General features: G+C 39.4%; 1 protein-coding gene across 2 annotated transcripts in view; it reads right to left on the bottom strand.

Moving 5' to 3' along the window:
* bin2b (bridging integrator 2b) overlaps positions 1–25427 on the bottom strand; it is a 42194-nt gene that overhangs the window by 3884 nt on the left and 12883 nt on the right. For both annotated transcript variants that reach the window (XM_061924000.2, XM_061924001.2), the window contains 8 exons: positions 20868–20922; positions 16019–16113; positions 14245–14340; positions 14049–14156; positions 13596–13681; positions 7797–7872; positions 7632–7714; positions 2682–3315 (listed from right to left, as the gene is read on the bottom strand). In XM_061924000.2, coding sequence (XP_061779984.1) covers positions 2682–3315; positions 7632–7714; positions 7797–7872; positions 13596–13681; positions 14049–14156; positions 14245–14340; positions 16019–16113; positions 20868–20922 — 1233 coding nt within the window. The remainder of the gene's footprint in view (positions 1–2681; positions 3316–7631; positions 7715–7796; positions 7873–13595; positions 13682–14048; positions 14157–14244; positions 14341–16018; positions 16114–20867; positions 20923–25427) is intronic.

Genomic DNA, 25427 nt, shown 5'->3' with positions numbered 1-25427 from the left:
CTCCACACCCACTACGCAGAGTAGTGGTGTCATTATTGAGACCGCCTCCTTGTAAGGCCCCCCCTTAAAAGCTTGCCTCTCCCAGCGTCAGTAATTGCTACCTCCACACCCACTACGCAGGGTAGTGGTGTCATTGAGACTACCTCTTTCCAAAGCCCCCCCTCTCAATAGCTTGTCTTTTTCCCTCCCTTACTACGCCTCTTCTAGTGTCAGTAACTGCTGCCTCCAGACCTACAAAGCAGAGTAGTGGTGTCATTATTGCGACCATCTCTCTCCAAGGCCACCCTCCCCCTCCAAAATAGTTCGTCTTTCACTTCCTCGCAACGCCTCTCCTAGTGTCAGTAACTGCTGCCTCCACACCCACTGTGCAGGGTAGTGGTGTCATTATTGAGACCACCTCTTTCCAAGGCCCCTCCTCTCAATAGCTTGTCTTTGTGAATGTGTGTGTGTGAATGGGTGAATGTGGAAAATAGTGTCAAAGCGCTTTGAGTTCCTTAAAAAAAGGTAGAAAAGCGCTATACAAGTACGACCCATTTACCATTTACCATTTACCATTTCCCTCCCTTACTACGCCTCTCCTAGTGTCAGTAACTACTGTCTCCACACCCACTAGGCAGGGTAGTGGTGTCATTATTGAGACCGCCTCCTTGTAAGGCCCCCCCCCGTCCCCAAAAGCTTGCCTCTCCTAGTGTCAGTAACTGCTGCCTCCACGCCCACTAGGCAGGGTAGTGGTGTCATTATTGAGACCGCCTCCTTGTAAGGCCCCCCTCTAAAAGCTTGCCTCTCCTAGTGTCAGTAACTGCTGCCTCCACGCCCACTAGGCAGGGTAGTGGTGTCATTATTGCAACCATTTCTTCCCAAGCCCCAATAGCGTGTGATTTCTTCCCTTGCAAGGCCTCTCCTCGTGTCAGTAACTGCTGCCTCCACACCCACTACACATGGTAGTGGTGTCATTATTGAAACCACCTCTTTCCATGGCCCTTCCTCTCAATAGCTTGTCTTTTTCCCTCCCTTACTACACCTCTTCTAGTGTCAGTAACTGCTGCCTCCACACCTACAAAGCAGGGTAGTGGTGTCACTATTGCGACCATCTCTTTCCAAGGCCACCCTCCCCTCCAAAATAGCTTGTCATTCCCTTCCTTGCAACGCCTCTCCTAGTGTCAGTAACTGCTGCCTACACACCCACTGTGCAGGGTAGTGGTGTCATTATTAAGACATCACTCTCCAAGCCCCTCCCCGCAATATTGTGTTTTTTCCTCCCTTGTAAGGCCTCTTCTAATATCAGTAACTACTGACTCCACGCCCACTACGCAGGGTAGTGGTGTCATTATTGCAACCATCTCTTTCCAAGCCCCAATAGCGTGTGTTTTCTTCCCTTGCAAGGCCTCTCCTAGTGTCAGTAACTACTGTATTCACACCCACTACTCAGAGTAGTGGTGTCATTATTGAGACCACCTCTTTCCAAGGCCCCCCCCCCTCTCAATAGCTTGTCTTTTTCCCTCCCTTACTACACCTCTTCTAGTGTCAGTAACTGCTGCCTACACACCCACTATGCAGGGTAGTGGTGTCATTATTGAGAACGCCTCCTTGTAAGGCCCCCCTTAAAAGCTTGCCTCTCTTAGTGTCAGTAACTGCTGCCTCCACGCCCACGAGGCAGGGTAGTGGTGTCATTATTGCAACCATCTCTTCCCAAGCCCCAATAGCGTGTGTTTTCTTCCCTTGCAAGGCCTCTCCTAGTGTCAGTAACTGCTGCCTCCACACCCACTACACATGGTAGTGGTGTCATTATTGAGACCACCTCTTTCCAAGGCCCCCCCCCTCTCAATAGCTTGTCTTTTTCCCTCCCTTACTACACCTCTTCTAGTGTCAGTAACTGCTGCCTACACACCCACTATGCAGGGTAGTGGTGTCATTATTGAGAACGCCTCCTTGTAAGGCCCCCCTTAAAAGCTTGCCTCTCTTAGTGTCAGTAACTGCTGCCTCCACGCCCACGAGGCAGGGTAGTGGTGTCATTATTGCAACCATCTCTTCCCAAGCCCCAATAGCGTGTGTTTTCTTCCCTTGCAAGGCCTCTCCTAGTGTCAGTAACTGCTGCCTCCACACCCACTACACATGGTAGTGGTGTCATTATTGAGACCACCTCTTTCCAAGGCCCCCCCCCTCTCAATAGCTTGTCTTTTTCCCTCCCTTACTACACCTCTTCTAGTGTCAGTAACTGCTACCTACACACCCACTATGCAGGGTAGTGGTGTCATTATTAAGACATCACTCTCCAAGCCCCTCCCCGCAATATTGTGTTTTTTCCTCCCTTGTAAGGCCTCTTCTAATATCAGTAACTACTGACTCCACGCCCACTACGCAGGGTAGTGGTGTCATTATTGCAACCATCTCTTTCCAAGCCCCAATAGCGTGTGTTTTCTTCCCTTACAAGGCCTCTCCTAGTGTCAGTAACTACTGTATTCACACCCACTACTCAGAGTAGTGGTGTCATTATTGAGACCGCCTCCTTGTAAGGCCACCCCTAAAAGCTTGCCTCTCCTAGTGTCAGTAACTGCTGCCTCCACGCCCACTAGGCAGGGTAGTGGTGTCATTATTGTGACCGCCTCCTAAAAGGGGCAAGTTTGTGCAGGCATAGAGTGAAGTTGTTATTGTAGGATGACATGAAGAGGAAGCGTGTCTACCTTGTAGAGAAAGTCAGCTGGGTAGTGGCACACACAATCATCTCCTGACCCAGCGGTGATGTCAGACGCTCCCTCGCTCTCCCGCTCCTCCTTGGCGGTCAGCAAGGGAGGTTTTTCCAACTGGACTGAGACACGGGGAGCAGGAACCGGGGCACTTTTGGTCGCAGTGTCACCGTCCTCCTGCTCGGGCGCTTCACTGCTGGCACAATCAGAGGGGCCGCATGCTTCCTGAGCGGCGGCGTCCGATTTTGGCGATTTTGGGACCTCCAGGCCGGAGTCGTCCGACTGGTTCGTAGAGAGCTCCGCCTCCGCCTCCGCCTCCTCCGGGCTTTCGCTGGCCGTGCTTCTGTCGCTGGCGCACGCCGACTGTCTCTTGAGGGAGTTGGTGCCGCTGGAGCTGAGGTCCGAGTCCGTGGAGTTTGCGGCTTTGAGAGAGGCGTCGCTCTCCTCCGCTTCTTCCGTTAACGGCATCTCGCCAAAGTTTGGCGTTTGTAAGCCGGGCGAGGACGGTAGAGCATTTTTCCCGTCTTGGCTCGACAAATGCACGGAAATGTGGTCGGCCGGGAAGGCTGTGTTGCAAGGGATTGGATTGGAGATGTCCAAGGACTTTCTCTTCTTTGACTTCCCCGACGCGCTGTGCAAAACATAAATCAATTTTGGACTTAGGTCATGTTTTATAATTTTCCAGACTGTAGACAGTAAGCCGCACCCACTAAATTTTAAGGAAAAAAATGTTTTCCACACTGCAAAAAGTCGGTGTTCAAAAACAAGAAAAACAAAAACAAAAATGAGGAGTATTTTATTTGAACTAAGCAAAATTATCTGCCAATAGAACAAGAAAATTTGGCTTGTCAAGACTTTCTAAAACAAGTAAAATTAAAGCTGCAAGCAGCATTGGTCGGGCCCACGTATTTGGCAGGTGCTAGTCCTAAATGTCCCAATACTTTTGTCCAGTGATAGTCATAAGTGTCCCAATACTTTTGTCTACTTTTAGTCTGAAGTGTCCCAAGACTTTTGTCTAGTGTACCTACCTTGTCTGCATTGTGTGGGCATGTTGGTGCTTCCTGCTTTTAAGCAGCATCAGCGCAGCGGTTCTTTGAAGGCTCATAAAATCAAAACCGGAGCAGTTAGAAAAAAAGCGCTTCTGTCGTTGTAATCACAAGGGTTCAATCTCTCTCCTGTGTTAGTTTGAAGCCTAAACGACAAACGCGCTCAGAGGAGATAGTTTTTGAAGGAAGGTGACCGGTTTTTACAAAAAATTTGTTTTGAAGAGGGAATAGCAAACTTCCTGTTGATTTTTGCTGGGGGTTGTCAATCTATGTAATGTAGGTCTAAGTGAGACCTACATAGAGGTTTTTGTTTCATGTCTCTCCGACTTTCCCAGTGGGAGTTACAGGCAGTTTTGTCATTTTTTTCTTCCGAGGAGCAGTTTTTTTTGCGTTTTATTAAAAAATTGCAGTAGAGCGCAATTTTTAGATTTGGGGTTAGGTTTTTTTTTAGATCGCAATGTTTGACAGTCCTGATGTGTGCGTTCAGTTTGGTGAGTTTTGAAGCATGTTAAGGGGGTCAAAATACAGTTCAAAGAGGCAAAAGTTACTGTTTTTAGTATGTTTTTGTCTTGAAGGGGGAATTGCCAACTTCCTGTTGATTTTAGCCCGAGAATGTACTATTATGAAATGTAGGTCTAAGTCAGACCTACATAGAGGTTTTTGTTTCATGTCTCTCCGACTTTCCTAGTGGGAGTTACAGGCAGTCTAGTTTTTTTTTTTCCTAGGGGGCGCTAGAGCGCAATTTTGAGTTTTGTGGGTTTTTTTTTTTTTAAAAAGGCAATTTTCGCAGGTCCTGATGTGTGGGTCAAATATGGTGAGTTTTGAAGCATGTTAAGTGGGTCAAATTACAGTTTAATGTGGCGGCGGAAGAATAAAGAATAAAACCTTACAAATTCAATAGGTCCTTATGTCCCATTGCATAAGGACTCCCAAAGGGAGTCCTTATGCAATGGGCCATGCGGGCCCTAATAAAACCTTACAAATTCAATAGGTCCTTATGTCCCATTGCATAAGGACTCCCTTTGGGAGTCCTTATACAATGGGCCATGCGGGCCCTAATTAGCTAACCTCAATGAACCCAAAAATATCTTAAAATAAGTATATTATCACTAATAACAAGTGCACTTTTCTTGGTAGAAAAAAAAAAGAGAGACCTTTTTGCTCAATATGTTGAAAAATATTCTCAAATGAAGTAAATGCTAGTGCCATTATCTTGACATAATGATATGCGCTCGGCATTACATTTCTTGAAACCAGCAAACTTGTACTAAAAACTAGTTTATTGTTCTTAATGGAAAGGCAACAAGGGAACCCCTTGTTACTCTCGGGGTCTACGAGCCGCTCAGGCAAATCATATTGTCTAAAAATGCATTTTTCCATGGATAACATGACATCATCACGCCAAGTGCGTGCTCTTTCAGTGAATTAGTGCACATATATACAGCCCGGCCCCCGGACAAAATTGTTTTAATTGTAATTTTGAGAAATGTATCTGAATGTGCATGAACTATTTCTGTTCAAAATTGTTCGAAATGTTAAATGTTTAAATATTAACTGTCCGTTTACTGTACTGTGCCAACTGTACTACTATATGAGTACGTATTTTCTATTGTTTCATTGGAAATAAAACAGCAAAGTCCATTTGGCTGTCATCTGTTTTAATTATGAGACACAATTGTGTCAAAATCATGATTTTTTTTTTCATGCTTGAAATAAGAAATTCTTACTTTAAAAAAGTAGTTTTATACTTGTGAGTGTTGATGACACAGCTTTGCAACAGTTGATATTCTAGTTTCAAGCATATTTTACTCAATATAGGTCATCAAATCTCAGCAACAAGCTGTAATATCTTACTGAGATCATTTAGGACCGAAACCCTTAAAACAAGTAAAACACTCTAACATAAAATCTGCTTATTGAGAAGAATTATCTTATCAGACAGAAAATAAGCAAATATCACCCTTATTTGAGATATTTCATCTTAGTTAGATTTCAGTTTTTGCAGTGCATGTATTAGTCGCACCAGACTATAAGCCGCAGATATATACATTGCGAAATGAAGTTATTTACACAGAAAGATTCTGTAAATGTTCATTTACATACCGTATTTTTCGGACTATAAGTCGCAGTTTTTTTCATAGTTTGGCCGGGGGTGCGATTTATACTCTGGAGCGACTTATGTGAGAAATGATTAACACATTACGGCGCATTGTCTACCTTTGGAGTTGGCAGAGTTGTTTAGAAGCGACACCGAGGAAGAAGATTTCATGGGATTTAGCGATTAGGAGTGACAGATTGTTTGGTAAACGTATAGCATGTTCTATATGTTATAGTTATTTGAATGACTCTTACCATAATATGTTACGTTAACATACCAGTTGGTTATTTATGCCTCATATAACGTACACTTATTCAGCCTGTTGTTCACTATTCTTTATTTATTTTAAATTGCCTTTCAAATGTCTATTCTTGGTGTTGGCTTTTATCAAATAAATGTCCCCCAAAAATGCGACTTATACCTTAGTGCAACTCATATATGTTTTTTTCCTTCTTTATTATGCATTTTTGGCCGGTGCGATTTATAATCCGAAAAATACGGTACTTTAATTATTTCCAAACAATGCCTGTGACCCGGCAGTAAAACGGATGATCAAACAAAACACAAGTCATCGTCATGGACCCACTAGCTGCGGAAGCTAGCTTCCCAATCAGCTAAACAGACTCAATAACTCCACGGTGACATTTTGGTGATTTTGCAAAACTAAAACAATGCAAAAATAAAGTTAAAGGTTAAAGTACCAATGATTGTCACACACACACTAGGTGTGGCGAAATTATTCTCTGCATTTGACCCATCACCCTTGATCACCCCCTGAGAGGTGAGGGGAGCAGTGGGCAGCAGCGGTGGCTGCGCCCGGGAATCATTTTGGTGATTTAACCCCCAATTCCAACCCTTGATGCCATTGTAAGTTAATAATAATAACAATAACACTCGTAAACGTGTTAGCGATATCACGTACAAATATGCATAAAAACACTCCTAAAGACATCACACGTGGGACGATTTAGTAAGTAAAAATAGTTTTAGTTATATTGTAAAATTTACAAACGTTGCTTGGACTGAGGAATGAAGAATCTAAACAAGTAGAAACGCTATGGACGGCTAGAAGACTGAACTGCAACCGTCAGTCTAAACAGAAGGGCAATGCAGCACCTGCAGTGAGTGAGCTTGTCCAAAAGATGGCGCTATAGCACAAACAATAACATTCTTTTTTTTCTTTTCTTTTTTTTAAACTATTTTTACTATAGCCGACTGTCAGCAAAGAAAAATCCTTAAATTAGCCACACCGTTTTATAAGCCACATTCAAAGCCTCGGAAAAAAGTAGCAGTTTATATATTTAGGGTAATAATACAAACACATACACTCGTAAACGTGTTAGCCTATTAGCTAATGCTAACGGCGCTAGCGTCATTACATTACGATAGCACGTACAAATATGCATGAAAACACTCCTAAAGACATCACACATGGGACGATTTAGTAAGTATAAACAGCTTTAGTTAAACCGTAAAACGTACAAACGTTGCTTGAAGTGATAAATTAAGAATCCATACGAGTAGATACGCTATGGACGGCTACAAGACTGAACGGCACTCTACTTCCGGTTGAAAGCACTAAATAGAAAGAGCAGTGAGGAAACTCGTCCAAAAGCCATAGCACAAAAAATAAAACACCTCTGTGTATTTGCTTGCTGTTTTTTTTGTTTTTTTTAAACTATGTTGATCTTGGCCGTCAGCGGAAAAATATTCCTAAATTAGCCGCGCCGTCTTATAAGCCACAGAGTTCAAAGCGCAGGAAAATAAGTAGCATCTTAAAGTCCGGAATTCACGGTATATCACCTGCTCAGGCCCTTTATGATGAAAGCTTTCCCAGAGTGTTGATTCTCGATTTTTTTCATCAAGTTGTACAAATCCTGGTTAAGCTGCATTAAAAAATACAACAACAAAAAAATCAAAGTAAGCAAGTGCTTTGCAGATGAATAGAGAACACATGTCTCATCTTACCACACTCATCTCTTTATAGAAAACATCCCTCAGATTAGAGATGTTTTGGAACACCGTCCCGTAGCAACCGATGCGGCTGCAAACACACAAACAAATATTAGTCCTCCTCCTTTTGCTGAAGACAGTCTGATTGCCCACAAAAACAGCAATATTAAAAGGATATGTTCTCAAAGTACAGTTATTACAGGTAAGCTGGTCACATTATTTTAAAACAAGCATTAAAGAGGACCGGTGATGACATTAATCTTTTTTTGACTTATGAATACGAAGTTAGATACTCGTGTTAAAAGTGTCAAATTATATGTTTCTTGCATTTTGGCTTGAGCTTGCATGGAATTTTGTTTGCAGGGTTTTGCAGTCTGGCTACATTGTGACATCACTGCGAGGTGGATGTACAAAACCCAAAACCAGTGAAGTTGGCACGTTGTGTAAATGGTAAATAAAAACAGAATATTTGCAAATCCTTTTCAACTTACATTCAATTGAATAGACTGCAAAGACAAGATACTTAACATTCGAACTGGAAAACTTTATTTTTTTGCAAATATTAGCTTATTTGTATGGAGCCCCTAAAAGGGACATGGGGGGTGTAAAAAAATGTATAATTTTTTTTTTTTTTTAGACATGTATCTTGTGCGCACGAGAGTTTTTATAAAGTTATATAAAAAAAAAAAGTTTTTTTTTTTTTTAGATAGTTTCTCGTGTGCATGAGATACATGTCTAAAAAAAAAAAAAAAAAAAAAAATTATAATTATTTTTATTTTTTTATATAACTTTATAAAAAATTTCTCGTGCGCACGAGATACATGGCTAAAAAAAAATAATAATTTTTTTTTTTTATATATAACTTTATAAAAAATTTCTCGTGCACACGAGATGCATGTCTAAAAAAAAAAAATAATTATTATTTTTATTTTTTTTATATAACTTTATAAAAAAATTCTCGTGCACACGAAGATAGTTTCTCGTGCGCACGAGATACATGTCTAAAAAAAATAAAAAAAATAAAAAAATTATAATTTTTTTTTTTTTTTTATAGAACTTTATAAAAAATTTCTCGTGCGCACGAAGATAATTTCTCGTGCGCACGAGATACATGGCTAAAAAAAAAATAATAATTTTTTTTTTTTATATAACTTTATAAAAAAATTCTCGTGCGCACGAGATACATGTCTAAAAAAAAAAAAAAAAAAATTATAATTATTTTTATTTTTTTTATATAACTTTATAGAAAAATTCTTGTGCACACGAAGATAGTTTCTCGTGCGCACGAGTACATGTCTAAAAAAAATAAAATAAATAAAAATTATAATTATTTTTATTTTTTTATATAACTTTATAAAAAATTTCTCGTGCGCACGAGATACATGGCTAAAAAAAAATAATAATAATAATTTTTTTTTTATATAACTTTATAAAAAAATTCTCGTGCGCATGTCTAAAAAAAAAAAAAAATTATAATTATTTTTATTTTTTTTACATAACTTTATAAAAAAATTCTCGTGCACACGAAGATAGTTTCTCGTGCGCACGAGATACATGGCTAAAAAAAATAATAATAATTTTTTTTTTTTTTTATATAACTTTATAAAAAAATTCTCGTGCACATGAAGATAGTTTCTCGTGCGCACGAGATACATGTCTAAAAAAAAAATAAAATAAAAAAAAAAAAATTATAATTATTTTTATTTTTTTATATAACTTTATAAAAAAATTCTTGTGCGCACGGAGATAATTTCTCGTGCGCACGAGATACATGGCTAAAAAAAAAATAATAATAATATATATATATTTTTTTATATAACTTTATAAAAAAATTCTCGTGCGCACGAGATACATGTCTAAAAAAAAAATATATATATATAATTTTTATTTTTTTTGTATAACTTTATAAAAAAATTCTTGTGCACACGAAGATAGTTTCTCGTGCGCACGAGATACATGTCTAAAAAAATAAATAAATAAATAAAATTATTAAAAAAAAAAAATACCCCCATGTCCCTTTAGGGGCTCCGTACATTTGGAATTTGATGCCTGTAACATTTTTTTTTTTAAGTTGGCACAAGTGGCAAAAAAGACTGAGAAAGTTGAGGAATGCTCATCAAACACTTATTTGGAACATCACACAGGTGAACAGGCTAATTGGGAACAGGTGGGTGCCATGATTGGGTATAAAAGCAGCTTCCATGAAAAGCTTAGTCGTTCACAAACAAGGATGGGGCGAGGGTCACCACTTTGTCAACAAATGCGTGAGCAAATTGTCGGAACAGTTTAAGAACAACATTTCTCAACACACACACAGGTTATCATTGGGAATGGGGACCAAGTTTTTGATCATCACTTGTAGGGACCACCCTTTCTACAGGTTGTGGAGGCATAAAGAAAGGGAGGTAAAATGGCCACAGCCCAGTTAGCTCATACACGTCTTTAAATCTCTGGATTGATGAAGTAATGTGCTGATCATTCTTACTGGGGAAAAAGACTTAATATGGTTCATGGGGCCCAAATTTAAATAATGTTGCATAATTCACACAAATTTGCAGAGGTGGGACCAAGTCATTGTTTTGCAAGTCACAAGTAAGTCTCAAGTCTTTGCCCTCAAGTCCGAGTCAAGTCCCGAGTCAAGGCAGGCAAGCCCCGAGTCAAGTCCAAAGTCAAGACTGGAAAGTCTCAAGTCAAGTCCGAAGTCCTGCATTTTGAGTTTCGAGTCCTTTCAAGTCCTTTTAACCACAGACTAATATATTAACACAGATTGTGTATGCCTTTCAAACGCTGTATTTATTTATTAAAACAAGTGCATTTTAAATTGCAGGAAAGAAAATTGTGCTGACATTGCACTTTATAATAGCACTATTAACCAGTCATTTTAAACATTAACTCATTCCTTTACAGAACAAACACATTAAAAAATAAAGTGCAAATGTACTTATTTGTACAAAAGTGTTAACATTGAAAAAACATGACATATACGTGAACATAACAAAAAAGTTGTACTTTTTATTTGTCAGGGCCCTATGCTGCATTGCATTTGCAAAAGACCAAATTAGCCAAGAGTCTGTCAGTCATTTGTGCACGATGGGGGCGTAGTATTTATTTTACCTTTATTTTACTATTTTTGTCTTTTTTTAGGTGGCTAAAATACGCGGTGCTGCTGACCGCCGTCTAACGTTACGTGTGATATATTGACTAACGTAACCCTGCTTAAAAAAAATCACTGAACAAAAAGTATGAATAAGGTAGTGAACTGCAACAGATTCCCGTGTTTGCAATAACGTTATAACGTTAGCAGTGAGTTTACAGCCTCACTGATTTAACTACACAGCAAATAAAAGTCACGTTACTTAGCCAATAAACGTTATCTTACATTCAAAACTTACCGTTCTTTGTGCAACTTCAAATGCCGGACGAAGTTGGAAGTTGTTGCCTCTCCATCAGTAATTTTCGAACAAAACCGTTTTGTGTTGACCACCTCGTAATTTTTATACCCAAACGAAATTATTTTAGGTATCATTTTTTGTTCACTGGCGTGTGGTTTGGACATGTCTTCTTCGTTGGTTGTCCTGCAATTTGATTGGATGAATGCTGTGTGATGAAAACAAAGTAGATCTAATTTGATTGGCTGTTGTACTGAGACCACACCAGCTGACACACGCAACGCTGATAGACAAGTACACAATGAAAAATACGGAGCGCTCCCGAATAACTTTTTCATCTTTGGGTTTTGGGGAAAGTAGCAAGTCATGTCAAGTCATGTCAATTCAAAAGGCTCAAGCCCAAGTGAAGTCACAAGTCATTGATGTTAAAGTCTAAGTCGAGTTGCAAGTCTTTTTACATTTTGTCAAGTCGAGTCTAAAGTCATCAAATTCATGACTCGAGTCTGACTCGAGTCCAAGTCATGTGACTGCAAATTTGTACGTGACTACTGAGGACCATTTAAAAAAAAAAATGAAATATGACATGATGGTCAGAATACAGCACTACAGCTGTCCTTTTATAGGAAGTTTCACCACTTAAATGTTAAAGTAAATCCTGCATCTTCTGTGACATTACTGAAAACTGCTATTTAGCAGTAATGAAGTTGTCCGCAACTCCAACTACCATATATAGAAGGATGGAAAATTCTCAATGTGAATCATACTTTAAAAGGTAATAATGTTTTATAATCATGCTGTATGAAAATGGCATCCTAAGGAACATTAAACCAGATTTTGTTTTTGGAAAAATATATTAGTTTTAACTAAGGATGGATACCATACAGAATCACAGTACTATTAATGCCAGGATAACAAATGTTTCACTTTACAAGAAAATTAATTTTCTCTTTTACCAATATTTGAAAAACATAAAAGTAACCCAAATTTTCCTGTTGTGGGATCAATAAAGGATTATTTTATCTTACCTTAAACCACAGAAATAAAATACAAACTCATTACTCATCACTTAGGCATCTTCAGAATGGATCTGACTATCATTTAAAAAGGTTTCCCTTTAGGGGACCTGTTTTTTTGTCCCCATACCGTCAGAGGTCCCCTAAAGGTTACTGTGTAATAGAGATGCGCGGATAGGCAATTATTTCATCCGCAACCGCATCAGAAAGTCGTCAACCATCCGCCATCCACCCGATCTAACATTTGATCAGAACCGCACCCGCCCGTTGTTATATATCTAATATAGACGATGCAAGGCATTAGTGAGGTTATAAAGCTTTTGCCTGTTAAAGAAAGGAGACTGATCCAATGCAGCACAGACATTCGCGTGCCACGCTGTCACGACCCAGACGCACACCAGTGCGCAATCATATGGGAGCCGCGCTGAGCGCACCTCCAAGCGCATCTCGCTGCCGGCGACGGCTGGGTATGGGCCCGACGCTCCAGCGCCATCCATTTTCAGGGCTAGTTGATTCAGCAGGTGGGTTGTTACACACTCCTTAGCGGGTTCCGACTTCCATGGCCACCGTCCTGCTGTCTATATCAACCAGGGAGAGCCCCACCCCTTTCGTGAGCGCACTGCGCGCGGAGTGACCCCTGTTACGCGCCCCCGGCAACAGGGGTGGCGGGCAGGTAAGCTGCGCGGGCGGAGTGACCCCTGTTACGAGCCCCCGGCCACGGGGGTGGCGGGCAGGTAAGCTGCTTACCTGCTGCGCGTGACGCCGGCCGCGGCGAAGGCGGACGAGGCGGGGTGTCGGTGCACCCTGGACGTGCGTCGGGCCCTTCTCGCGGATCGCCTCAGCTACGGCTCCCGGTGGGGCCCTCTCGGGGGAAGGGGCCTCGGTCCCGGACCCCGGCGAGGCGTCCCTTCTCCGCTCTAAAAGTGTCCATCTCTTTTTTTTTCTTTCTTCTGTTGTGGCATATGCAGCAGGTGCCTGCTCGTTTTTCGTATGTGGGTAACAACATTTAACTATGTATATATATTTCCGAATTGGTTTAACTGCCACCCGCCTGAATCTATTTAAAATCTAATTTTTTTTTATTTCAACCGCCCGACCCGACCCGTGGATAAAATCTAATTTTTTTTTATTTCATCCGCCCGATCCGCGGATAATCCGCGGTTGTGCCCGCAAACCGCGCATCTCTACTGTGTAAACAGAGCGATGTCCCCATTAAGTAAGCATTGCCAGAAAACACACACACACACACAAACTTTACATGCAGTAATTGGCCCCCGGCCAATTTTTTTTTAAACTAATTTAGCTATCTTTAGCTAAAGCTAAAAGTCTTGTGGATTGTGACGGTTGTTTTTGCTTTTGCTACATTTTTTAATCAGAGACTTCAAACTTTGCAGAGGCCACTCCAACCTTACCTCTGATAGAGAAGAGGCAGCTCCTCCCTCAGCTCGTTATTTATCTCTTCAAAAACGCTCTGGGCTTTGTTGAACTCCTCCTCTGCCTGTCAAACGGAGTACGTTATTATCTTTTGATCGCCGGGAGTTTTTTTGTAGTCAAACATCTACAGTGGGAAGGGGATTCATATGGCCCCATTCGTCACGGTTTACCTGACACGTGAAACTTGACAACACGGTTTACCTGAGACATGAAACGTGACGAATCGGGGCGCACTATCCACTTTAGCCGCCAGATGGCAGAAGAGTGACGGATATCTTAAAATGTCTTTTATGGCAATTCCAACTTTGACCACAGTTGCCATGTAGAGTGGCGCTTTCCATCATTTTCAGCAGACTGCATTGCAAAATCCATTCCAATTTCACAAAGGAATGGGGCCATATGAACCCTTTCTCTACTTTACTGCACACTACCTTAGCAATTTTGGCTTCGTCCTTTTTCTTGGCACTCTGCAGCGCCTCAAGGTGGTGACGTGCGGAATCGTAGTCCACCAGCTTTCGACCGCGTTTAGCGACGCACTCCTGAAACGCAGTCGAGGCTCACGTCGAGTCGCATGCAGTTTTATAGGAAATGACAACTTTAAATTAAAAAAAAAAAAGTATTGTATACCTTGACTTCAGGAAACTGGCCTGTATAGTTGTCCATAGTCCGCACAACCTGGTCATTCAGTTTCTCCTCATAGTCGTTCCACAGCAAGTCTTCACTCTAAAGGCACAATTATGATTGAATTTTAGTCAAACTGTTTGTTAGGTGGTGTCATCACAACAAATAATAGCCACGACTGTAAATTGTAATATTAGAGGCTGAATATTGTTGGCTAGTTTTCCAACCATGACACACTGCAGCCAAACAATTAAATAAGCTCTCATTTCCCTTACCACACTGCAAAAACTGAAATCTAAGTAAGATTAAATATCTCAAATAAGGGTGATATTTGCTTATTTTCTGTCTAATAAGATACTTCTTCTCACCTAGCAGATTTTATGTTAGAGTGTTTTACTCGTTTTAAGTGTTTTGGTCCTAAATGATCTCAGTAAGATATTACAGCTTGTTGCTGAGATTTGATGACCTATATTGAGTAAAACATGCTTGAAACTAGAATATCAAGTGTTGCAAAGCTGTGTCATCAACACTCACAAGTATAAAACTACTTTTTTAAAGTAATCCTTTCTTATTTCAAGCATGAAAAAAAATAATCATAACTTTGACATAATTGTGTCTCATAATTAAAACAGATGACAGCCAAATGGACTTTGCTGTTTCATTTTCAATGAAACAATAGAAAACACGTACTCATATAGTAGTACAGTTGGCACAGTACAGTAAACTGACAGTTAATATTTAAACATTTTAAACAATTTTGAACCGAAATAGTTCATGCACGTTCAGATAAATTCCTCAAAATTACAATGAAAAAAAATTTGGCCGGGGACCAGCTGTATATATGTGCACTAATTGACTGAAAGAGCACGCACTTGGCGCGATGATGTCATGTTATCCATGGAAAAATGCATTTTTAGACCATATGATTTGCCTGAGCGGCTAGGAAACCCTGGGAGTAATAATAATAATAATAATAGATTTTATTCTTAAAAAGCACTTTATATTGAGTAAACAATCTCAAAGTGCTACAGTGTATTAAAAAAAATAATAATTAAAAAGATAATAAATAAATACAAATAAAAACTAGAACAGCCAAATAGCTATAGCTAGTATGCACATATCTAAAAAAAGGCTTTTTTAAAAAAAAGAAGGGCTTTTACGCCTTTTTTAAAAGCATCCACAGTCTGTGGTGCCCTCAGGTGGTCAGGGAGTAACAAGTGGTTGCCTTGTTGCCTTTCCATTAAGAACAATAAATTAGTTTTTAGTATAAGTTTGCTGGTTTCAAGAAATGTAATGCCGAGCGCATGTCATTATGTCAAAAATAATGGCACTAGCATTTACTTAATTTAAGAATATTTTTCAACATATTCAGCAAAAAGGCCTCTTTTTTTCTACCAAGAAAAGTGCACTTGTTATTAGTGAGAATATACTTATTTTAAAGGTATTTTTGGGTTCATTGAGGTTAGCTTGTTTTGGAAAGTCTTGACAAGCCACATGTTCTTGTTCTATTGGCAGATCATTTTGCTCAGTTCAAATAAAATACCCCTAATTTTTGTTTTGTTTTTCTTGTTTTTTGAACACTGACTTTTTGCAGTGCATGAATTGATTAAAGTGGGCCCCGACTTAAACTGGTTGAAAAACGTATTCGGGTGTTGCCATGTAGTGGTCAATTGTACGGAATGTGTACTGTACTGTGCAATCTACTAATAAAAGTCTCAATCAATCAATCCCAAAAGCTTCCTTTCAAACATGACATAGGAACATCAGAGAATAACAATACCCCTATAATAACCGCAAGGTCCTCCACTCCATCCCAGTCAGGTTCGTAGACATCTCGCAACGTCTGAGACATTCGCTTGGATGTCTCGTGTACAGCTGTGAAAAAGAAAATCATTGTAAAATCTAACTTATTCCATGTTTAGCTCTTAAATCACATGTCGTCAGCAGCAGGCTGTGTATCAACGTGGTATTTATTGTTTTCAAGGTTCATGGCAGTATCGCTACACCCACCATGACGCCAAGGTCAAAAACAACACTAGCTTCCTGGCTGAAACTCAAAAGGTGAGATAACACTGCAAAAACAATGGCTTTTTAAACATTAAACATCATACAGTATTACCTAAAGCAGGCCTGGGCAATTATTCTGACTGGGGGGGCCACATTTAGAGAAAAAAAATGTGTCTGGGGGCCGGTATATCTATTTTTAGGAACACTAATACAAAACCTCACAATAATGTCTGATTGAATGCTAAAAACGTTATGACAGACCGCCTTAAAAAATGGAATGGAATTCAAACATTTTTTACTGAATGAGACACCCAGAATGTACATGAAAATAAAGAATGTGGGATTTACAATATTAACTATGAAGGATAAAACACTGAATATTGACAACACATGAACGTCACACCCCCTCTCTACGACATATTTTACAATCAAGTGAAACGCAACCAAAATGCAACAAACACAGCGAAATATGAACCTGAAGGGTTAAAAAATAAACCCACCTTCTATCTGATATACAGGTAAAAGCCAGTAAATTAGAATATTTTGAAAAACTTGATTTATTTCAGTAATTGCATTCAAAAGGTGTAACTTGTACATTATATTTATTCATTGCACACAGACTGATGCATTCAAATGTTTATTTCATTTAATTTTGATGATTTGAAGTGGCAACAAATGAAAATCCAAAATTCCGTGTGTCACAAAATTAGAATATTACTTAAGGCTAATACAAAAAAGGGATTTTTAGAAATGTTGGCCAACTGAAAAGTATGAAAATGAAAAATATGAGCATGTACAATACTCAATACTTGGTTGGAGCTCCTTTTGCCTCAATTACTGCGTTAATGCGGCGTGGCATGGAGTCGATGAGTTTCTGGCACTGCTCAGGTGTTATGAGAGCCCAGGTTGCTCTGATAGTGGCCTTTAACTCTTCTGCGTTTTTGGGTCTGGCATTCTGCATCTTCCTTTTCACAATACCCCACAGATTTTCTATGGGGCTAAGGTCAGGGGAGTTGGCGGGCCAATTTAGAACAGAAATACCATGGTCCGTAAACCAGGCACGGGTAGATTTTGCGCTGTGTGCAGGCGCCAAGTCCTGTTGGAACTTGAAATCTCCATCTCCATAGAGCAGGTCAGCAGCAGGAAGCATGAAGTGCTCTAAAACTTGCTGGTAGACGGCTGCGTTGACCCTGGATCTCAGGAAACAGAGTGGACCGACACCAGCAGATGACATGGCACCCCAAACCATCACTGATGGTGGAAACTTTACACTAGACTTCAGGCAACGTGGATCCTGTGCCTCTCCTGTCTTCCTCCAGACTCTGGGACCTCGATTTCCAAAGGAAATGCAAAATGTGCATGGTTGGGTGATGGTTTGGGGTGCCATGTCATCTGCTGGTGTCAGTCCACTCTGTTTCCTGAGATCCAGGGTCAACGCAGCCGTCTACCAGCAAGTTTTAGAGCACTTCATGCTTCCTGCTGCTGACCTGCTCTATGGAGATGGAGATTTCAAGTTTCAACAGGACTTGGCGCCTGCACACAGCGCAAAATCTACCCGTGCCTGGTTTACGGACCATGGTATTTCTGTTCTAAATTGGCCCGCCAACTCCCCTTAGCCCCATAGAAAATCTGTGGGGTATTGTGAAAAGGAAGATGCAGAATGCCAGACCCAAAAACGCAGAAGAGTTGAAGGCCACTATCAGAGCAACCTGGGCTCTCATAACACCTGAGCAGTGCCAGAAACTCATCGACTCCATGCCACGCCGCATTAACGCAGTAATTGAGGCAAAAGGAGCTCCAACCAAGTATTGAGTATTGTACATGCTCATATTTTTCATTTTCATACTTTTCAGTTGGCCAACATTTCTAAAAATCCCTTTTTTGTATTGGCCTTAAGTAATATTCTAATTTTGTGACACACGGAATTTTGGATTTTCATTTGTTGCCACTTCAAATCATCAAAATTAAATGAAATAAACATTTGAATGCATCAGTCTGTGTGCAATGAATAAATATAATGTACAAGTTACACCTTTTGAATGCAATTACTGAAATAAATCAAGTTTTTCAAAATATTCTAATTTACTGGCTTTTACCTGTATATGATTGAATGGAATGAACCGACTGAATGGCTTTCTGGAAAAACTAAATATCCTTGTCCCCTCCCAATATGATTTTCGTAAAAAAAGCACCACCTGTATGGCTATACTCGACCTTTTGGAAAAGGTCAATGACTGTATTGAAGAAGGAAAATGCGGTATTGGCATTTTTTTGGATCTATCCAACGCCTTTGACACAATAGACTTTGAGATCTTATTGTATAAGCTATATCACTATGGTGTCAGAGGGATACCTCTCGATTGGTTCCGCTCTTACCTATACGGAAGGCAGCAATGTGTATGCGTCAATGATCACAATTCACCCTGTATAACCATAAATTATGGGGTTCCCCAGGGATCCATCTTGGGGCCTCTCCTTTTTATCCTATACATAAATGATTTTGTAAACTCCTCCGAAACTTTTCATTAAATAATTTTTGCTGACGATACAAATTTGTTTACCTCACACAGGAGCCTACACGATCTACAAGTAACTGTCAATTCAGAACTTGTGAAAGTAGATTCCTGGTTCAAATGCAATACGCTCTCACTTAATGTAAATAAAACAAATTTCATTCTATTTCGTTCTAATAAAAAGCGGACAAATACGGAGCACCGCCATATCAACATCAATGGGCAGGAAATACAGAGAGTGTCCTCCACAAAATTCCTGGGGGTCATCATTGACGAATACCTCAATTTCAAATGTCACATTAGCCATCTGTTAAACAAATTATCCAAATATGTTGGCCTGTTCTTTCACCTTCGTCATTATCTTCCTCTTTATGCTCTACTCACCCTATATAAAACTCTCTTTGAACCACATCTAAACTACTGTAATGTCATCTGGTGTAACACCTTCCCTACCTACCTCCACAAATTAGAATCCATGCAAAAGAAAATTATACGGGCCCTGTCATGGTCCAAGTTTAATGCCCCCACTCGACATCTATTCCATAATTATCATCTCTTAAGACTGACAGAGTTCAATATTTATCAAAATGCTTGTTTAACCTATCAAGTCATTTACAGGCTGAATTTAAGGCTCTGTAGCTTGGTTCCTATCTACCATCCCCAGCATGCCCACAACACTCGTAACTTAGATTTGATATCAGGGAAACATCGTTTACTGGATTGTACCGCTCGAAGTGTTGTATGCAGGGGACCAAAGATTTGGAACCGGCTTAATGAGAGCCTCAAGATGCTGTATCCATTCTCCAACTTCAAAAATAAACTAAAAACTTATCTATTAACCACCTATATTTAATGCCTCATGTGGGGTAGACTACTGTTGGGTTTTGCATGGTTGAATGAATGTATGTATGTATGTATGTGTATGCTTGCTTTAGAACTATTATCGTGTGTTAATCATATAGCGTTGTTTTTTGTTTTGTTGTTGTACTTGCTACCATGTTCCATCATTCCATGTATATACTATCCTCTGGACCCCCTGTCAAAAGCTTCTTCTAGCTTATTTGGGGGACCCTTTCACGTACCAACATCTTTAAATGATGATATTTCACTACTATTGTATTTGTTATATGGTATTGTGAATAAACTTGAAACTGAAACTGAACTGAATGTATCACTATCATCAGCCCGGTGGTTGGGTCTTGGGCGTAGTTGGGTGTTCCAACAGGACAATGACCCCAAACACACGTCAAAAGTGGTAAAGGAAAGGCTAAATCAGGCTAGAATGAAGGTTTTAGACTGGCCTTCCCAAAGTCCTGACTTAAACGTGTGGACAATGCTGAAGAAACAAGTCCATGTCAGAAAACCAACGAATTCAGCTGAACTGCACCAATTTTGTCAAGAGGAGTGGTCAAAAATTCAAGCAGAAGCTTGTGGATGGCTACCAAAAGCGCCTTATTGCAGTGAAACTTGCCAAGGGACATGTAAGCAAATATTAACGTTGCTGTATGTATACTTTTGACCCAGCAGATTTGCTCACTTTTTTAGTAGACCCATAATAAATTCATAAAAGAACCAAACTTCATGAATGTTTTTTGTGACCAACAAGTATGTGCTCCAATCACTCTATCACAAAAAAAAATAACAATTGTAGAAAGTATTGGAAACTCAAGACAGCCATGACATTATGTTCCTTACAAGTGTATGTAAACTTTTGACCACGACTGTGTATCATGCAAAAGGGCAGATTCTAACCATTGAAATACTTTGTATAGTTCATATAGTTCAAGACTTACGGTCATTTGAAAACATCACTGCACATCATAATGGCAGCTACAGTTTCCATCTTAAAGATCTAAAAAAAATATTTGGGAATGTCCAGCGGGCCAGATTGAAAAGCTTAACGGGCCGCATGTGGCCCCCGGGCCTTAATTTGCCCAGGTCTGACCTAAAGTCTTCTTTTCGCCTGAAGGATCTTGTTTCTTTTTGTACAAGGCAACGCAGACATCATTGCAAAAGAATCCAAGAATAGTCACTTCCCCATTACTCGCTAAGCCTCTTCAGCTTGAAAGAGGCGCGCTGTCGAATCTTTTTGATGCGTATGAAACCTACCTTTCACCGCTGCATAGTAGGCCTTGACATCCTTAAGCAGCCTAATTCCATCCATCTGTGTGCAAAATGACAAAAAAAACAACTTGAGAGCGTAATAGAGATGTGACGTTGGCGAGCGAGCGACTCAGATCTTTTGAACGACTCTTGAGTGAACGATGACAACCGATTGGCATTTATGAAACGTTTTATATGCAAATGTGCCACACTGATGATGTAATGATGATGCAATGATATGAAATAGGACATCTTTTATCCTAATTTATTATTTGTATGTTTTCCTCTGTACTGGTAAAATGCTCTTGTAATCAAAGTTTTTTAGGTGAGGTAAATGTAAAAAAAAAAAAAAACAGAAAAAAAACTATAGAATCTATAATCAAAATTTTAATTGAATAAAAATGAGGTACAGCCATCCTTTGTTTATCGCGGTTAATTGCTTCCGGACATGACGCCGACCAAAGAATTTTGCAAAGTAGCAACCATTGATTATAAATCAAATCTTTTTATTTCTAAAGAATTTTAAAAACTGTTTACGATGTTTTAAATGTGTTTTTCAATATTATGAGAGCTCTCTACAATGCAAAAACTGAAATCTAAGTAAGATGAAATATCTCAAATAAGGCTGATATTTGCTTATTTTCTGTCTGATAAGATAATTCTTCTCACTAAGCAGATTTTATGTTAGAGTGTTTTACTCGTTTTAAGGGTTTTGGTCCTAAATGATCTCAGTAAGATATTACAGCTTGTTGCTGAGATTTGATGACCTATATTGAGTAAAACATGCTTGAAACTAGAATATCAAGTGTTGCAAAGCTGTGTCATCAACACTCACAAGTATAAAACTACTTTTTTAAAGTAATAATTTCTTACTTTAAGCATGAAAAAAAAAAATCCTGATTTTGACACAATTGTGTCTCATAATTAAAACAGATGACAGCCAAATGGACTTTGCGGTTTTATTTTCAATGAAACAATAGAAAACACGTACTCATATAGTAGTACAGTTGGCACAGTACAGTAAACTGACAGTTAATATTTAAACATTTAACATGTGACATTTCAAACTATTTTGAACCGAAATAGTTCATGCACATTCAGATAAATTCTTCAAAATTACAATAAAAAAAATTTGTCCGGGGTCCGGGCTGTGTATATGTGCACTAATTGACTGAAAGAGCACGCACTTGGCACAATTATGTCATGTTGTCGATGGAAAATGCATCTTTAGACCATATGATTTGCCTGAGCGGCTAGTAGACCCCGAGAGTAACAAGCGGTTGACTTGTTGCCTTTCCATTAAGAACAATAAACTAGTTTTTAGTATAAGTTTGTTGGTTTCAAGAAATGTAATGCCGAGCGCATATCATTATGTCAAGATAATGGCACTAGCATTTACTTAACTTAAGAATATTTTTCAACATATTGAGCAAAAAGGTCAAAACAATTTTTTCTACCAAGAAAAGTGCACTTGTTATTAGTGAGAATATACTTATTTTAAGGTATTTTTGGGTTCATTGATGTTAGCTAATTTTGGAAAGTCTTGACAAGCCGAATTTTCTTGTTCTATTGACAGATAATTTTTGCCTTTCCATTAAGAAAAATAAACTAGTTTTTAGTATAAGTTTGCTGGTTTCAAGAAATGTAATGCCGAGCGCATATCATTATGTCAAGATAATGGCACTAGCATTTACTTAACTTAAGAATATTTTTCAACATATTGAGCAAAAAGGTCTAATTTTTTTTTTCTACCAAGAAAAGTGCACTTGTTATTAGTGAGAATATACTTATTTTAAGGTATTTTTGGGTTCATTGAATTTTGCTTGTTTTGGAAAGTCTTGACAAGCTGAATTTTCTTGTTCTATTGGCAGATAATTTTGCTTGGTTCAAATAAAATACCCTAATTTTTGTAATTTTTTTTATTGTTTTTGAACACTGACTTTTTGCAGTGTAGACATAAAATAACACCCATTAATCACTCTTTTAATCCAATATAGTAAGGCTTCCTGTGGCTGAGCCAATCAGTGGCCATGATACTGAACGGCGTGCTCTGGTTAGTTTGGTCTCCTCTAGTAACGAATACAACAGTGGTATTGATATTTCTAATTTATTTTGCCGGTTTTAGGCTTGAAAATGCAACATTTATGCCAAAAATGTTGTAAAATATGCTTTTATAAACAATTATAAAATCTGCAATGTGGTTAAGCTGTAATATTTGAAGCGCGATGTGGCGAGGGACAAGTGTACTGTAAAATAAGAAGTATAACAAGGGGCCAGTCTTTTGAACGTCTCTTTCGAAGGATTCAAGATTCGGCTCCCTTCAAAGAGCACTTTTTTTTTTGCTGTACTATCTGGGAAGTTTAAAAATTGGTACAACAAGAACGTACAAGTAGCGCTAGCTTGCCGACTTCGGTATGTAGCGCTTCAGGAGGACGACACTTAAATGTCGCTTCGCAGTCAAAATGTGACTTTTTCTTCTTTGGTGTTGTAAAATATCTAAATATAACACATGGAAGTCAAAATTTGAAGTGAAAGTGCTAGCTTCCTGTTGCTCAATGGAAAGTTTCCCTCCAAAAATGCATGTTCCTTCAATTTTGACAGACTATTTCAATATACTGCTTGCCAAAAAGTTTGGAGACACCTTCTCGTTCAATGGGCTTTCTTTATTTTCATGACTATTTACATTGTAGATTGTCACTGAAGGCATCAAAACTATGAATGAACACATGTGGAGTTACGTACTTTAACAAAAAAAGATGAAATAACTGAACACATGTGGTAAATTCTAGTTTCTTCAAAATAGCCACCCTTCACTCTGATTACTGCTTTGCACACTCTTGGCATTCTCTCCATGAGCTTCAAGAGGTAGTCACCCGAAAGGATTTTCACTTCACAGGTGTCATAGTTTTGATGCCTTCAATGACAATCTACAAAGTAATCTACAAAATAAAGAAAACGCATTGAAATGAGAAGGTGTGTCCAAACTTTTGGCCTGTACTGTATACATACACATACATACATACATACATACATACTACACACATACAGTGGGGCAAAAAAGTATTTAGTCAGCCACCAATTGTGCAGGTTCTCCCACTTAAAATGATGACAGAGGTCTGTAATTTTCATCATAGGTACACTTCAACTGTGAGAGACAGAATGTGAAAAAAAACCCGGAATTCACATTGTAGGATTTTTAAAGAATTTATTTGTAAATTATGGTGGAAAATAAGTATTTGGTCAATAACAAAAATTCAACTCAATACTTTGTCATATAACCTTTGTTGGCAATAACAGAGGTCAAACGATTACTATAGGTCTTTACCAGGTTTGCACACACAGTAGCTGGTATTTTGGCCCATTCCTCCATGCAGATCTTCTCGAGAGCAGTGATGTTTTGGGGCTGTCGTCGAGCAACACAGACTTTCAACTCCCGCCACAGATTTTCTATGGGGTTGAGGTCTGGAGACTGGCTAGGCCACTCCAGGACTTTAAAATGCTTCTTACGGAGCCACTCCTTCGTTGCCCTGGCGGTGTGTTTGGGATCATTGTCATGCTGGAAGACCCAGCCACGTTTCATCTTCAAAGCTCTCACTGATGGAAGGAGGTTTTGGCTCAAAATCTCACGATACATGGCCCCATTCATTCTTTCCTTAACACGGATCAGTCGGCCTGTCCCCTTAGCAGAAAAACAGCCCCAAAGCATGATGTTTCCACCCCTATGCTTCACAGTAGGTATGGTGTTCTTGGGATGCAACTCAGTATTCTTCTTCCTCCAAACACAACGAGTTGAGTTTATACCAAAAAGTTATATTTTGGTTTCATCTGACCACATGACATTCTCCCAATCCTCTGCTGTATCATCCATGTGCTCTCTGGCAAACTTCAGACGGGCTGGCTTAAGCAGGGGGACACGTCTGGCACTGCAGGATTTGATTCCCTGTCGGTGTAGTGTGTTACTGATGGTAACCTTTGTTACTTTGGTCCCAGCTCTCTGCAGGTCATTCACCAGGTCCCCCCGTGTGGTTCTGGGATTTTTGCTCACCGTTCTCATGATCATTTTGACCCCACAGGATGAGATCTTGCGTGGAGTCCCAGATCGAGGGAGAATATCAGTGGTCTTGTATGTCTTCCATTTTCTGATAATTGCTCCCACAGTTGATTTTTTCACACCAAGCTGCTTGCCTATTGTAGATTCACTCTTCACAGTCTGGTGCAGGTCTACAATTATTTTCCTGGTGTCCTTCGACAGCTCTTTGGTCTTGGCCATAGTGGAGTTTGGAGTCTGACTGTTTGAGGCTGTGGACAGGTGTCTTTTATACAGATAACCAGTTCAAACAGGTGCCATTAATACAGGTAACGAGTAGAGGACAGAAGAGATTCTTAAAGAAGAAGTTACAGGTCTGTGAGAGCCAGAGATCTTCCTTGTTTGAAGTGACCAAATACTTATTTTCCACCATAATTTACAAATAAATTCTTTAAAATTCCTACAATGTGAATTCCTGGATTTTTTTTTTCACATTCTGTCTCTCACAGTTGAAGTGTACCTATGATGAAAATTACAGA

This window comes from Nerophis lumbriciformis, linkage group LG28, assembly GCF_033978685.3.
Source record: "Nerophis lumbriciformis linkage group LG28, RoL_Nlum_v2.1, whole genome shotgun sequence".
Lineage (NCBI taxonomy): Eukaryota > Metazoa > Chordata > Actinopteri > Syngnathiformes > Syngnathidae > Nerophis > Nerophis lumbriciformis.
The sequence above is the reverse complement of the archived record's forward strand: the minus strand, read 5'-3'. Positions and strand labels throughout refer to the sequence as shown.